This window comes from Schistocerca serialis, chromosome 8, assembly GCF_023864345.2.
Source record: "Schistocerca serialis cubense isolate TAMUIC-IGC-003099 chromosome 8, iqSchSeri2.2, whole genome shotgun sequence".
In the NCBI taxonomy this organism is placed as follows: Eukaryota; Metazoa; Arthropoda; class Insecta; order Orthoptera; family Acrididae; genus Schistocerca; species Schistocerca serialis.
Window position 1 is genome coordinate 506,519,387 of NC_064645.1, and position 13,948 is coordinate 506,533,334.

The following is a 13,948-nucleotide window of genomic DNA, read 5'->3' on the forward strand; positions in this document are numbered from 1 at the left end:
CATGTGAATCATTTCAGTTGTAGTGGCACATCCACATTTCCTGTTTAGAACTAAAAAGTCAGCCAAGTCTTCTTCCCCGTCTGGATACTTGCACTTTACCATTGAAATTAACAAAGTTTTTGAACTATTTAAGAGTTCCTCTTAACTTGCCACCTACAGGTCCGGGGTTAGAATAGGCCCGAGGTATTCCTGCCTGTTGTACGAGGCAACTAAAAGAAGTTTCACACATTTCGGCCTTTACGTGATGGTCCCCTGTAGGGTTTGACCTCCATTCTTCAAAATTTTCCCGAAGAACGAGCCAATTGGGCAAAGACACCTTGCAAGGTGCATCATGTCCGTCATGCATTGAGATCTTAGCCCACTTTCTTGTCGTCGCATTTCAGTCCTGCCCATTCTCCATCTCTTGGGCGAGGACACCTTCCTGGGTGCATTTTCCACCATGCACTATGCGGTGTCGATTTCTGCGTCGATGATAACCATGGACTTCTTTGCACCTGATATCCAGCCCTGTAGCCAGTCCATTGTGGTGGGGCCGCCATGTACCCTGTTGGTTGTAGCCCCCTGACCACACAGGGATCACTCTGCTGATGCCTGCGCCGTTAACTCCCCACATATGCCAATTGGCAGATGCCCATCCCCCTGGGGCATAAAGACTCTCGGCAATGGCCATACTGCCAGGTGGCCTTTGCTGCGTCTGGGTGGCGCCCGTGGGGAGGACCCCTGGTCGGAGTGGGTGGCATCAGGGCGGATGACACGCGATGCAGCCTAGTCCATCATCTCTTACTGGTAGTGAAACACCAGCAGTCTCTAAGCGATCACGAGCTCAAGGAACATCAGGCTAAGGATGGCAGCGGATCTTATTCGCCCCAGTACCTTGTATGTTAGAGAGCTGATGGGGACTCTTTCATGACGAAGCCTCAGTTTTTTGTTTAGCATTTAGAGGACGAGTTCGGGGAGGTGGAGAACTTGCCCAAAATGAGATCTGGGTCAGTCTTCATCAAAACAGCATTCTCTGCCCAGTCATGGGAGTTATTCGCTTGTGACAAGCTGGGGGATGTTTCTGTAACCATCACGCCCCATAAGACCTTAAATATGGTCCAGGGTATCTTATTTAACGGAAACCTCCTTCTGCAGTCCGACAATTATCTGCGCGCCAATTTAGAGTGGCAAAGACCACATTTTGTCCGGCGTGTCCACCGGGGTCAGAGGGGTAAGGTAATCAGGTTGCCACCTGTGCCTTCATCTTTGCCTTTGAGTGTGATACATTGCCAGAGAAGGTCAAGGTGATGGTCTACCTATGTGATGTGAAGCCCTATATCCCTCCCCCGATGCGGTGCTTTAAGTGCTGGAAGTTCGGCCACATGTCTTCCCGCTGTACTTCCAGCGTCACATGCCGAGATTGTGGATGCCCATCACATCCCAATACTCCATGTGTCCCGCCTCCCATCTGTCTGAGCAGCGGGGAGCACTATTCGCCTTGTTCATCTGACTGCAGGATTCTCCAGAAAGAAAGGAAAATCATGGTGTAAAAGACCCTGGACCGACTGACCTACACTGAGGCTAAGAGAAAATTTGAACGCCTGCATCCTGTGCATATGACATCATCTTAGGGCACTGCTACAACAGTTCTGGCACCATCAGCTCCGCCAACACAGATCACCTCTCAGAGCTGGGAGACTACACCTGCCCCCTTGATGGTGAGGGGCATTTCCCTCCGTGTTGCTTGTTGCTCCTGAACCACCTACTTCAGGAGCAAACACCCCCCCCCCCCTCCCCCCAACCATTGGGGACGTCTGTCCCAACTTCTAAGCCAGAAAAGCGTAAGTAAGAAAACCCCTAAGACCAAGGAAATTGCAGTGGCACCCACACCATCGCTACCTACAAGCTCTGCGGCTGAGGATGGGGTGGAGATTTTGGCATTCGCTGAGGACCTAGATCTCGCCAGACCCTCAGACGCAATGGATATAGACTGCTCAGGCAAAAATTCGGTGGCAGCAGGTGACTCTGAGGCGTAAACTGCCTCATTGAATGTTCAATGTCTTCCCAGACTCATGATATCCTCCAGTGGAATTGCAGCAGTTCTTTCCACCACCTGGCTGAGGTAAGGCAACTGTTAAGCTTTACACCTGCTATCTGCATTGCCCTCCAGGAAACCTGGTTCCCAGAGCAATGCGGACCCCTGCCCTCCGCGGCTATAAGGGGTATTACAGGAACCGTAGCAACTATAATTGAGTGTCAGGTGGAGTTTGCTTTTATGTCCTAAACTCAGTTTGTAGTGAGCATGTGCCCTCTTGAAGCTGTGGCTGTCAGAATAAGGACAACGCAGGAAATAACTGTCTGCAATGTATATCTCCCTCCAGATGGTGCAGTACCACTGAATGTATTAGCTGCACTGATTGATGAACTCCCTAAACTGGAGCCCTAAACCCTTCTTACTTCTGGAAGATTTTAATGCCCATAACCCCTTGCGGGGTGGTACCATGCTTACTGGCCGAGGCAGAGATGTAAAAACTTTAATGCCGCAATTCGACCTCTGCCTCTTAAATACTGGGGCTGCCACACATTTCAGTGTGGCTCATGGTAGTTACTCAGCCATTGATTTATCAGTTCCCAGCCCAGGACTTCTCCCATCTATCCACTGGAGAGCACATGACCTGTGTGGTGGTGACCACTTCCCCTTCTTCCTGTCACTGCCCAGTGTCAGGCACATAGGTGCCTACCCAGGTGGGCTTTGAACAAGGCGGACTGTGGAACTTTCACCTCTGCTGTCATCGCTTAATCTCCCCCACACGATAACATCGATGTGGTGGTTGAGCAGGTGACTAGCACAATTGTTTTTGAGGCAGAAAATGCAATCCCTCACTCTTTAGGGTGCCTGAGGTGTAAGGCAGTTCCATGGTGGTCGCTGGAAGTCGCTAAAGCAATTAAGGAGTGTCGGCGAGCTCTACTGCGACATACGTGACACCCTTCCCTGGAGCTCCTCATAGCCTTTAAATGGCTCCATGCCCGTGTTCGCTACCTTATCAAACGATGGAAGGAGGAGTGTTGGGAGAGATAGGTCTCCACCATTGGGTGCCGCACATCACCTTCCCAAGTCTGGGCAAAGATCCAATGTCTTCTCGGGTACCTGGCCCCAACAGCTGTCCCCGGTGTTACCATAAATGGCAAGTTATGTACCGATGCAAACGCGATTGCTGAGCACTTTCCTCGAGCCTCTGCTTGAGTCTCTGAGTCTGAGAATTACCCCCAGCCTTTCGCACACTCAAACGGCAGCTGGAAGGGAACATCCTCTAATTCACTACACACTGCAGTGAATCCTATAACACCCCATTTTCAGAGTGGGAGCTCCTCAGTGTCCTTGCACATTGTCCCAACACAGCTCCTGGGCCTGATCGCATTCACAGCCAGATGATTAAACATCTCTCATCTACTTACAAGTGACATCTTCTCATCGTCTTCAACTGGGTCTGGTGCGATGGCATCTTTCCATTGCAATGGTGGGAGAGCACCATCATTCTGGTGCTCAGACCTGGTAAAAACCCGCTTGATGTGGATAGCTATCGGCCCATCAGCATCACGAACGTTCTTTGTAAGGTGCTGGAACGTATGGTATGTCGGCGGTTGGGCTGGATCCTGGAGTCACGTGGCTTGCTGGCTCCATGTCAGGGCCACTTCTGCCAGGGTCGCTCTACCACTGATAATCTTGTCTCTATAGAGTCTGCCATCCAAACAGCATTTTCCAGACGGCAACATCTGATTGCTGTCTTTTTTTTTACTTACGTAAAGCATACGACACAACCTGACGACATGTCCTTGCCACATTGTATGAGTGGGGTCTCTGGGGACCACTCCCGATTTTTATCAAAAACTTCCTTTTGCTCCGTACTTTCCGTGTCTCTATTTTTAGTGGCCATAAACGGTCTAGCAGCAGTTGTTGGGCCCTCCGTCTCACCTCCTGTGTATGCAGGCGACTTCTGCATTTGGTACTGCTGCTCCAGTACTGTTGTTGCTGAGCGGCACCTCCAAGGAACCGTCAATAAGGCACAGTCATGGGCTCCAGCCCAGGGCTTCCAGTTTTCAGCTGCAGTCATGCGTCGTGCACTTCTTTTGGTGTTGTACTGTTCATCCGGAACCTGCACTTTACCTTAATGACGATCCACTCACTATAGTGGAGACATATCAGTTCCTAGGACTGGTTTTCGACTCTCGATTGACTTGGCTCCCTCAGATTCGTCAGCTTAAGCAGAAGTACTGGCAGCACCTCAATGTCCTCCATTGCCTTAGCAACACCAATTGGGGTGCAGATCACTGTACGCTGCTGGAGCTCTACAGAGCCCTTGTCCAATCCACCACTGTGGGGTTCGATTAGCAACAGGAGCTTTTAGGGCGAGTCCGGTGACCAGCATACTGGTGGAGGCTAATGTCCCTCCACTGCAGATCAGACGTGAGCAACTGCTCGCCAGTTACTCAGCATACATTCATAGTTCTTTTCCCGCCCACGGCAGTCCATCACCCGCATCAGTGGCCCAGATTGGGGTTCGTGTGCGGTCCCTTCTCTTCAAACTGGAGTCTTTCCCTTAACCACCTCTACTTGTGGTCCATTCACATACGCCTCCATGGTGTACGCCTCGGCCGCAGCTTCGTCTGGACCTTTTGCATGGCCCCAAGGACTCCGTTAACCCCGCCGCTCTCTGCTGTCACTTCCTCTTGATTCTTGACTCGTTCCAGGGCTCTGAAGTGGTTTACACCGATGGCTCAATGGCTGACGGTCACTTAGGTTTTGCATATGTTCATGGAGGACATATTGAGTAGCACTCCTTGCCAGTTGGCTGCAGTGTTTTCACTGCAGAGTTGGCGGCCATATCTCATGCTTTTGAGTACATCCGATCATGCCCTGGCGAGTCATTTCTCCTGTGTATGAACTCATTGAGCAGCCTACAAGCCATTGACCAGTGCTACCCTCTCCACCTTCTGGTAGTGTCCATTCAGGAGTCCATCTATGCCCTGGAACAGTCCCGCCATTCCATGGTGTTTGTGTGGACCTCAGGACACGTCGGAATCCCCGGCAATGAACTTGCCGACAGGCTGGCCAAACAGGCGACACGGAAACCGCTTCTGGAGATAGGCATTTCCGAAGCTGACCTGTGTTCTGTCTTACACCGTAGGGTTTTCTTGGCTTTGGGAGGCGAAATGGCGTAACAGCCCGCACAACAAACTGCGTGTCATTAAGGAAGCTATGAATGTGTGGAAGTCTTCCATGCAGGCCTCTCGCAGGGAATCAGTTGTCCTCTGCCGGCTCCACATTGGCCATACATGGCTAATGCGTGGTTACCTACTCCGTCACAATGACCCACCTCAGTATCACTGTGGCTCCCAAATGACAGTCGTCCACCTCTTGCTGGACTGTCCACCTTTAGTCACTCTGTGGCGGACTTTCAACTTTACCAGCACCTTCGGTGTTGGGCGACAATGCCTCAACAGCAGCTTTAGTTTTATGTTTTATCTGTGAGAGTGGGTTTTATACTTCTATTTAGGTTTTAGCGCATGTCCTTTGTCCCTCTGTGTCCTCCACCCTAGTGCTTTTAGGGTGGAGGTTTTAATGTTTTGCTGAGTGGCTGGCTTTCCCTTTATATTCTCATGGTTGGCCAGCCACTGTAACCTGCTTTCATGTTTTACTCTCTTCTGTTTCTAGCATATCTCTGTTGTTTTCTTGTTCCTCTTAGTGTTCATTGCCTTCTCTTCGTTCTTGTGGCTTTTCCTTTCTTTCCATTTTGTGTTAAATGTTTTCGTCCGTTTTATTCTCACACTTGTGGCATTGTTTTATTAGGAACAAAGGACTGATGACCTCTTAGTTTGGTCACTTCTCCCACCTTTAAACAAACCAACCAACCAACCCTTAACTTGCACCTACTGATGATAATTCTTTTCCACTATGTGAAATCTGTGTCCAGCATTCCCATGTTCCTTTGTTTAATACGTAGCTGATAATTTGAAGTTTCTCAATTTTTATTTAGTAACAATTTAGTGTCTGCATCATGCACACAGCAGCAGTATTACTTAGTAATTGGGGGTAAATTTAGTTGTACGGCCTATATAGAGATATACTTTTTACTCAGTTCTCGTGTCAAAAGTTTAGGTGTAGTCTATATTCACACGCAGCTTATATTTGTGCAAGTACAGTTATTCCATAAGACAAGACAACAAGAAGTAAAGATGTGTGTAGGTCATGGTGAACTGGGGATCTGGATTATTTTTTGTTGACTGTATTTTAACATGATACCTTTTTGGATCCCAAAGAATTTTACATGCACTGTTTCATACAGCTTATTACTGTGCTTGTTTGTGGTGCTAGCAGATCATCTTTGCTTGTTGAAGTCACATAATACTAGTACTTGTTAGAGTAAAACTCTTAACTGTTCCCTGTGAACCAGTTGTGAGCCCTTTCAGTTAAGAGAGGTATCAGCTAAAGTTCAGTTGAGATCTTTGATTAACATGCTTGTGATCTGCAGATGTTGCATTTCTTGAACTCTCTTTCAGTCATTGAAACATTTTTGTGAATTAAGAAAGAGCAGACACGGTGTTAATCTTTAAGGAACCTTACATTTTATGGTCCTCCATTTTGAGGTTAGTTTCGCTCCTATGGCACATTTTGTCAGTAAGACCCTCTGTTTTCTGTTATGTAGGTAAGACTCTGTCCTTGCAAGACAGGTGTCATTAACTTGTCTGTAGAATTTTGTGGCCCACACAATCAGAGGCATATCACAGGCCATTTTTGCATCAACTTAAAAGTAGTTTGTTTATATTCAGGTTTATAGACAAGTGTTACTACAATATATTTCAGTGTGTCAGGAAATATGCCCAATACTATTGATTACAAAGTACTACTTCCTTTGTGTACATCATTAATCACGCCATTTCACTACTTCCATTGGGTTAAATGTATTTTGACGTATTTGACAAACGCCCACTGTCTCCTGCTGTTGTTCCCCATCAGATGTGTGTCTTAATTCCTTAGTTATATTCTGTGAGTGTAATTTTGTTGACATTTAAATTTGAATGTGTTTTAGTTTTTAAAATGTATTGGCAAATGAAATGTGTGTACCAGAGAAAGGAGGAGGCATATGTAAAATTCGAACAAGAAAGTGTTAAGTGTAAAATAGTATATATCCCACAGCCACATTGTTTGGACACTGACACGCAACACGGCCCAACACAAGAACAGTATCGTGCACTCACCTTTCAAATGATGCTTCACTACCACACAAATTCTCATGTAGTGTGCACCCAGGAAGTGAGAGAACCTTGTGTGTAATAGGTTGCTTGAAGACAATACCCATTTTATAAAAGAATGATCGAACTAATTATTGAACAGCATAGATTAATCATTATAGTTCTTTACTATCATATATTATTGAGCTTGCTGTGGGGCATTTACATGCCATTCTTGAGCTGTTGTTGTTTTAAACAGAATGGAGTATTTGGTGGCATACCAAATGTGGCACCTCAGGCTACTACAGCAAGTTTAGCAGCATCCAATCCTTTCTTCAATATGGCAACACCAAATGTGGCCCCTGCTGCTACCCTTGGCTATCCAGTTGCACAGGTATTTGAAAGTTTTTAGATATTCATAAAATGTGCATGGCAATATTTATGTAGACTAAAACTATTACCCTTTGGAGTACAGTATTTAATAACACACATTTACTGAGGGGGGGGGGGGGGGTGGTCTTTTCCTCCAGTTTGTCTGGTGATTACAGAATGATTCTGTGGTTTGAAATCCTGTGTTACTCTGTTTGTATTTAAAGTAATTAATATTAACAGTAGTTTGCAATCATTGTAAAGGAACTTGAATGATGCTGGAGAGAGGAACATATATTTTCTGTCACTTAAATTGCCTGAGTGGGAATTTAAATAAGGTTGTTATGACTATAGCATGCCCTTCAGGAGAAACCAAGGAAATTGGTGGAAAATGACTGTGTATGAGAACTGGTGTGAGAAACCTATTATAGAGGTAAGTAATTTTGACCTACCTGTTGGCTGCAAAAGGGTAGGTCAAGGCTAGAGCCAGTTAGGTAATATTCGTGTAAATGCCAGCTAAAGAACCTGTGTGAAATTAGGAACCCCAAGGATAATCAGTGGCAGTTCGTACTGTAGTCAGGGCATAGAGCGTTCACAAGCAGGTAAGTTAAGGGATTGCATTTGGAAGGCGAATATTTGGCTTCGTTTTTGTAAAGGTTTGTGCCAGACCAAAAACAGCATCCTCTTATTATGGAATAATCAAGTCTAATATTCTAGAAGATCTATGCATTGTATTCAACAAACTTAAGTAAATTCATGTAGTTCAAAAATATGTAATTAGAATTAATTGCATAACATAGAATTCACATCATTTGAGTGCTGGAGATATATGGCCAGAGAACAGTGACAGCCATGTGTTAACAATATTCTTGCAACTCTGTAAGTGGTTGAACTGCCTCATTTATCATCTGTTGCACATTCCGTACTTCGATAAATAAATATGATGTGTATTAATGTTACTGTGCTCTAGTTGATTTTTCATTACTTCAGATTTTTGGTAGGAAGGAATAAGTGTGTATATTTGTATTTATTTTGCTCCCTTTATGGTAGGTTTTCCTTAGTAACATACTTCTCAAACCTATTCCCTTGTAATGATATAAATGCACTGCACAGTATAATATTTAAATATTACAAAATAGCAGGGCTGCTGTTATTAAAAAATATGAAGCAATGTTCATTTGGACATACAGGCATGTTTAAAGGAACAGGCACTGCTGTGAGTACAGCCATCGAGTAATACAGGAAATGTATTCACACTTGTGAATATGAATTGTCTTCAGCTGTATATCAGACTGACTGCAATGAAAATTTGTGCTGGATTGGGACTCAAACCCAATTTTCTGCTTTATGCGCGTGGTTGCCATAACTACTTCGGCCAGCTGTGCCCAAATCACAAGCAGACCCAAACTTCCCTATGTCATCATCCTTGTCACAATCTGCACTCAGTGTTACCTGTATTCCCATCCAGGGACGGCTTATTTATTGTGAGTGCATGTCCAAAGAAGCCTCACATCAGACTACCTAACAACACAGACACTACTTTTTCATATTTATTCACCAATACTGAGACCTCTGCTCCCAATAAATATGCCCTCCTTCGACAGGAATATATGTAATGTACGAGAGCAGTTTGTGACACAAAGGCAATGACGTATGGAAGTTTGAATCTGGCCGTGATTTGGGCATGGATAGCCGGAGTGGTTAAGGTGACCGCTCGCGAAAAAGTGAGAAATCTGGGTTCAAGTCCCAGTCCGGCACAAAATAGCATTGTCTTTCTAATACACAGCTAAAGGTGGTTCATATCACAGCTGCGAGTACATATTAATTTTGCCACTTCACAGAAATGTTGTGCACTGTTCACACTTCAATATCCAATTTTTGAGTCCCTTCCTCTCTCTGGACAGGGCTCTAGATTGTCATATGTAACATCATAGTAAGAAAGAGATGTGCTCAATCTCAGGTATAATTCATAATATATTACTGTCATAATATGTATTAGTTACACTTCTACTGAACACTTTTTATGAGTAAGTAGCTATTGAACTTAATGTAGACTTTATATTCCCTCAGTATTGCCATGTAACAAAATCAAGTGACACACAGGGAACAGATTCTTGGTTCAAATCCCTGTTTAGCCATCCAGATTTTAATTTTTCACAATATTTCTGTATTGCAGAAGCTGGATGCTGGGGTGGTTCATTCAAAAAGAACACAGCCTGGTTTCTTTACCATTCTTTTCTGATCTGAGCATGTGATAAATTTCTAATGAGCCAGTCATTAATGGAATATTAAACATTAACCTACCTATCTCTTCAGATTTAGATAGCTTCGTGTAAGCCAGTGTAGGATGGAAATAACATATTTCTTTGATTGTATGTGCTGTTGTGTAGCAGCTCATGTCAGTTTCTATATTGAAAGTAGTTCCTTGTGTAAACTTCTTTCCACAAAGATAGAGATAAATAAATGTAAAAAGTTTTTTTTTGTGAGTTTGATTATTTAATTTCCCAATAGCAGTTATGAATTGGACATGGAACAATAAGGTTCCAATAATTCCATTCACATTCACAGAACCTGAGTAGTTTAGTAATTTACCGTTAGCTGCTACCTTCCCAGACATTCTGTGTTGCAAACCCCCACCCCACCCAATCCTCCTTTTTGTGGGTGGCATATTGTGCCACATTTTGAAAGTTTACCTTCTCTTATGTTCTAATTTGCTTTTGCCATGTATTCAGTTTCAGCCCTATTGCTGTTCATTTCTGCCAGTTCTCATTATCTGAAGGCTTTAGGACTTTCTAATAATGCAGAAATCTTGTTTTGTTGGTTGAAATGATCTTTTGATGTCCTCTTTGTTTGTTCCTTTCTTCAAAAACTGGGGTTTTGTTTAAAATTTAGGTTAAAGCAATTCAGGTACTGTATAACTTGAACATATTAAAAATATAGGAGTGAGACTTGTTATACACTATAATACCATTTGTACCAATCTTTCAGAAAACATAGTTTTTCTGTTGAAATTTTGATCCAGGATCGGCCATTGCAGTAATATGACTGTAATTTGGTGTGTACTCGTGTGCTTGAGACCTGATTTCCTAAAAAGTTATAAAAGATTTGTTCTACAGTAAATATACTGGTGTACAAAATTCAAGGACAAAAGGAACTTTTGCGTGGTGTTACTACCAAGTAACATAGTTGGATGGAGCTTTGACCACACATAGAAAGCACTGCTACACTATAATGAAGAAGGTAACTGAAAGAAATAAGCAGTGAGACAAACAGAAATAACACTTTTATTCAAAGGAAATAATTACACTGAAGTCACTGCAACATATGATGGTCCCCTGGGCATAACGGAAGGAGGGGTGTGGTTCTTAACAGGACGTGTGATAGTATGGGTGACAGTGCACGCTCTGTAACGTGCTCCCATGCTCGCCACAAGGTTCGTAAGGAGTTCTTGTGGTAGGGCATTCCGTTCCTCCACAATCATGCTTGACAACTGTGGGATGATCTGTTGTGCATGTGGACATCTCCCCAGTGCATCCCAGACATGTTCCATGAGATGCGAGGTTGGGGGGAGGGGGAGACGCAGGTCAATACATTCACCAAATATCTTCTTAGTAGCTCCTCAACCTGCGCTGTTCTATGTGGTCGCACATTTTATCCGTTCCACAAAAATGAAGCAAGGGCTGAACGGACATCTGAGAAGACACACATGAGGAACTACCGTGTAATAGTGTTGACTAGTGAGTGTACTGTGTTAAAAGATCTGGAGGTCATTACACCCAAGCCTCCCCGCACCATATCACAAGGACCACCAAAATAATTAAGAGAATGTTCCGGGGTGCAGTGTGTGTTCCCACCTCTCAGCAAATGAGGGTATGTCGTGGCCTACACTCATCGCACTCCATCCTTCTTACGGTTTCCCATTGATTCTTGCACTGTGAAGTCATTTAAGAGTTGTCTCTCGGGCATTGGTAGCAAAGAACACCATCAAAGTGCACCATAACTGCTCACTGATAAACACAACTATCCTTTCCTGTTCTTTCAGCTGCCTTGTGCTGTGGGGTCGGCCCTATTTTGTGCCATAGTCATGCTGAACTCTTGCCGTGTGACTTCCAGCTTTCTGTGTATGACTGTGAGACACCTGGCAACATGGTCCCGCATTTTCACTCATTTACACCCTAGTTAATATGTTGTGTTACTTTATCTATCTGGTCCTGAAGTTCTGCAGAGCAGTGTAGTATGTATTTAATACAATCAGTAGTAGTTTGCTACTTGTCTGTAATTTCTTATTGACAATAGTTGTCTTTTGGTGGATGTAGCTGCAAGAGTGTTCGTACATATTGTTCTTTTAGATATAGTATGCAGGTAGTTTTCTTATGTATTTGTTTGTATCATTAAGTTCATTTTTAATATCACTTCATAGACAGTTGTATTCTTGCTTATAGTGGACGTACCGTACACTACAAATTTGTTTGGTCTTGTGCATTCAGTGCCTGTAATTTAGAGATATTCAGGAAGCTGTTGGACTCCCAGAAGTGATGCTGGTGCACTTTACCCGCTCCCATTATGTCCTATAAAAACAGTCTCAATATCTGCCATAAAACTTTCACTCTTCTTATTGTATAGTTATAACACATTTCTTAACCATCTTTAATTATTAGTCTCTTGCATGTAAGTTACTTTTTTCTAATGTTAACAGGCTAACAGTTGCAAAACACCACAGCTTTAATATAACATTATGAAGTTTGTAGACAAAACATTTTGTTATGCACTTTGTAGAATTTGTTATATTTTTGTAGGAGAATGTGCCTCCATCTTCTGGTGTTGATTTGATGTTAGATTTTGCAAGCCCTAATGCAGCAGTCTCTTTTGTTCCAGTACAGGTATGGGTTGATCGTAAATTGCTTAATAATATTCTGTAAGAGCAGCAGTATTGATTTTAATCAAGTTACTGCTTACAATAAAATTACTAGGAGACATTATGCTTGCCAGTACTTATCTTACAAAAATGAAATTCCAAATGCTGTTTATAAACTCATTTTTTTTTTTAAATTGTACCCAAACTGAGAATGAGTGTCCCATCTGTTGTGAGGAAATGGAGTCACAAAGATGAAGTGAGAAATGTCCACTGGTACACATTGTGCCAGCTTAAGTCTAAAGGTGATGAAAGGAGAGAATGAGATGTAAAGATGGAGGAAGTGTAATAAAAATGAGAAGTGAGAGGAATGGATTAAAGAATAGTCCAATGGGTTCAAATGTGAAAGAGAGAGGGAGAAAGATGAAGACAAAATAGTAATAGAACAAAAAGGGACATTGAACCAATGTGGAAAACTTGAGTTAAGCTGACAAGGATGGCAGGATAAGAACTGGCCAACCATTCTGTCTCATAATTCCTTATGTGAATTTTCAGTTTGATACCATTACTGTATTCATAGTCATAGGACTTTGAAATATTATCATCAAAGGTAAGAGAAGACAAGAATTTCAAAGTAGTGTCTTCACTTAGTCTCAGTAGGTGGCTGCATGAAACTGAAATTTCCATTTAACTTTTTATGAGTGAACATGTTCCAAAGTTCATGCGTATTCTTTCACATTTTTGCAAGAGTACAGTTAAGACATCAGCGCAGTATGGTTTGTCATATAAATTCTTGTTCTATTAAAGTTTCCAATAATTCATTCCACTGTCTTTTCATGTGCAATCCTTACATTCTTGTGACGGAGCTTTCCTACTCAATCTCAAGCTGCCAAAGGTAGAAATGAGAACTAAAACAATAAAAGAAAAGCACCTACATACTGCTTCTTATAGTGCAAAAGTTCACAACTTTAAGCTGCGAGAGACACGCATATGAGAATTGCATTCTTACGTGCTCCAGGTGTGGTCCATACCATATCAAATTATTGCAGTCAGGGCACAAGAGAGTGCTACACACTACTAGGAAGGTGTTTCATTCAGTTACTCCTTACTATTGTTTCAAAATATTATGCAAATGGGAGCTTCACTTTTCACTGATTTGTAATTAATGAGGGAACTGATGTATATATGTTTCATGATTGCAAGCCACAAAATTTAATGTGTGAAATATCTACTGATGTAGTTTTTGTTCATAGCTGTTGTGGAATACAGTACCATCAGTACAGCATAATGCAGTTTGTGTCTACTGCAGATCTTTGTGTCATTTTATACCTCAGCTTTCTCAGTTACTTCAGTTACCCTGATTAGTAATCCAATGTGCTGCTAACAAGATTTTGTTATTTTCCAATCTACAGTTGTTCTCTCCTGATTATTAGCTTATTATGTTCAGGTAACATATTAATCATTGGACTCTTGGTATGAGTACCATTGCTTGTGGTCTGTTTGAATCATATTCCCAAC

At 42.9% G+C, this 13,948-nt stretch overlaps 1 protein-coding gene across 2 annotated transcripts in view; it reads left to right on the forward strand.

Annotated features, from left to right (window-relative positions):
• LOC126416145 (stromal membrane-associated protein 1) overlaps positions 1-13,948 on the forward strand; it is a 142,970-nt gene that overhangs the window by 110,701 nt on the left and 18,321 nt on the right. The window contains exons 7-8 of one of the 2 annotated variants that reach the window (XM_050083693.1): positions 7,469-7,603; positions 12,375-12,458. In XM_050083693.1, the coding sequence (XP_049939650.1) occupies positions 7,469-7,603; positions 12,375-12,458 (219 nt within the window). The remainder of the gene's footprint in view (positions 1-7,468; positions 7,604-12,374; positions 12,459-13,948) is intronic. The other variant, XM_050083694.1, reaches the window with a different exon arrangement.